The following is a 2,009-nucleotide window of genomic DNA, read 5'->3' as shown; positions in this document are numbered from 1 at the left end:
CCTCCCGATCTGCCCTGCTCTGTGCATGACAGGGGGTGGTGCCCCAACTCCCCAATTGGCCCTGCTCTGAGCCCGACCAGGGGCTGCACCTAGGGATTGGGCCTGCTCTCTGCCACCCGGGAGCAGGCCTAAGCCACCCGGTCGTTATCTCCCGAGGGGTCCCAGACTGTGAGAGGGCACAGGCCGGGCTGAGGGACCCCCTTTCCCCCACCCGAGTGCACAAATTGTGCACTGGGCCTCTAGTCTCTTATATAATCTGCCAGTTTGCTTAGGGAAATTGTATTCCCTGAATGTACCCAATTTTGTGGAATTATCATGATGTGCACTAGCTTTCACCTTGTAAATGGGCTACTGCTTAACTGAAGTGCCAGGTCATGTGATGGACAAGGTGCTGGGACCATGGATATATTATGGTTAACTTCCAGAAGCCCAATTTTCCTTTTTCCAGAGAAGTATATCATTAGCATTACAATGGAATTTGATGACAGTAAGGAGTCACTTAATAGTTCATCTCACAATGCCTTTTCTAGTTGAATACATTGATCTGAAACCTGTATTTGGCCTATTGCTTTAGACTTACCTACAAAATAAAGTGTGTTGTCAATAAATTTCATTCCCACAAAATTGAGGCAATTGTTTTCTACTGCTTCAACAGCCATCTTTATTCCTAATGAAAGCAAAGAGCCGTCTGTTAAAAGGTAGTGATTGTTCCTTTTTCACAAAAGGGATCTTTTACTCCTTATTGCCTTGTACTACCCCCAAGCTCAGAAGTCAGTGTATCACCCAGTATGCTGACCAACACTCTGGACATTTAAAAGATGCCAGAGTCTTCCGCTTATGCATACATGTGTTCACTAATTCTTTGCAAACCATCAGACATTGGAATCTAGAAAGCATTTTCTCATTAAACAATGTTACAAAGGGTAGCTAAGTGTCCCACTATGAAACGGAATTATATTATCATCAATATAAATATAAGATGCCAGAAATACACCTAATCTTGTCCTTTAACTACAGATTGGTTCTATCTTTCTTACAACCAGTGGGTTCCTGTGCCTGAGAGACTGAAAGTTTATCCAAGTGCTAAAGGTGAGATAATGAGAAAATGGCGTTTCCACCTAGGAGTGAGGCAGAGGGGGAGGAGGCTGAAGGCTCTGGCATCTGACGGCCTTCTTCCTCCTTGAGCAGCAGCAGTTTTTTATCTGGAATCTGGATATTATGCTTTTTATACAAGTAATACATAAATGCAATCTTTCTGTAAAAAAATCAAATAATGTAGGATATGAAAATGTCAAAAATTTTGTTTTGCTTTTCTCTCCTGCCCCAGCCTACTCCACCCCACTCCAACATGGTGTGTATATTTTCAGGTCTTTGTCTGTGGAACCGGGGTTCTAAATCTGGGAAATCTGTGAAGTTGGATGGGAAAAAAACTAGTTTTACCATTGTTTGTACGGAAAATAATACAATAATTAATAAATAATACAAGAATAAACCATGTTTCATATACTCACAACTGTAAGTATATTTACTTTTGCACCACTCTATTTATTTTCACCAATTTAGGTTTATATGGCCTATTGCCAAAATTTAGAAGTTCCTTCCATTATGTTATAGGAGACAAATCACAGCATTATTGGAACTGGCACTGACAGAAATACAGATTTCCTATTGTGTTGTTATTGTTGCAGAGATCTTGAAATATATGGTTTAAACTCATTACTACTTTGAAATATATGGAAGTTATAAGTCCCACCAGCAGATCTTATTATTTAATGTGTTAATATGTGTTAATAAAGAAGCACGTATGTACTATATTAAAATTTGTTAAAAAAATTTTGACCCTATTTTAATATAATGAGTTTCGCTTATAATCCCAAGTTTGTATGTAATTATTTATTTAATATATTTTTATTGATTTCAGAGAGAAGGAAGAGAGAGAAGATAGAAATATCAATGATGAGAGAGAATCATTGATTGGCTGCCTCCTGCACACCCCACACTGGGGGGTT

At 39.2% G+C, this 2,009-nt stretch overlaps 1 protein-coding gene across 2 annotated transcripts in view; it reads right to left on the bottom strand.

The window, feature by feature from the left end:
- Positions 1-2,009, bottom strand: part of IL18 (interleukin 18) — a 22,913-nt gene that overhangs the window by 12,240 nt on the left and 8,664 nt on the right. The window contains exons 2-3 of one of the 2 annotated variants that reach the window (XM_015562471.1): positions 1,119-1,255; positions 581-667 (exon numbers count right to left, since the gene is read on the bottom strand). In XM_015562471.1, the coding sequence (XP_015417957.1) occupies positions 581-667; positions 1,119-1,242 (211 nt within the window). In that variant the 5' untranslated portion in view covers positions 1,243-1,255. The remainder of the gene's footprint in view (positions 1-580; positions 668-1,118; positions 1,256-2,009) is intronic. The other variant, XM_006761510.2, reaches the window with a different exon arrangement.

This window comes from Myotis davidii, unplaced genomic scaffold, assembly GCF_000327345.1.
Source record: "Myotis davidii unplaced genomic scaffold, ASM32734v1 scaffold97, whole genome shotgun sequence".
NCBI lineage: Eukaryota > Metazoa > Chordata > Mammalia > Chiroptera > Vespertilionidae > Myotis > Myotis davidii.
Note: the sequence above shows the minus strand (reverse complement) of the source record. Positions and strands in the feature narration are given on the sequence as shown.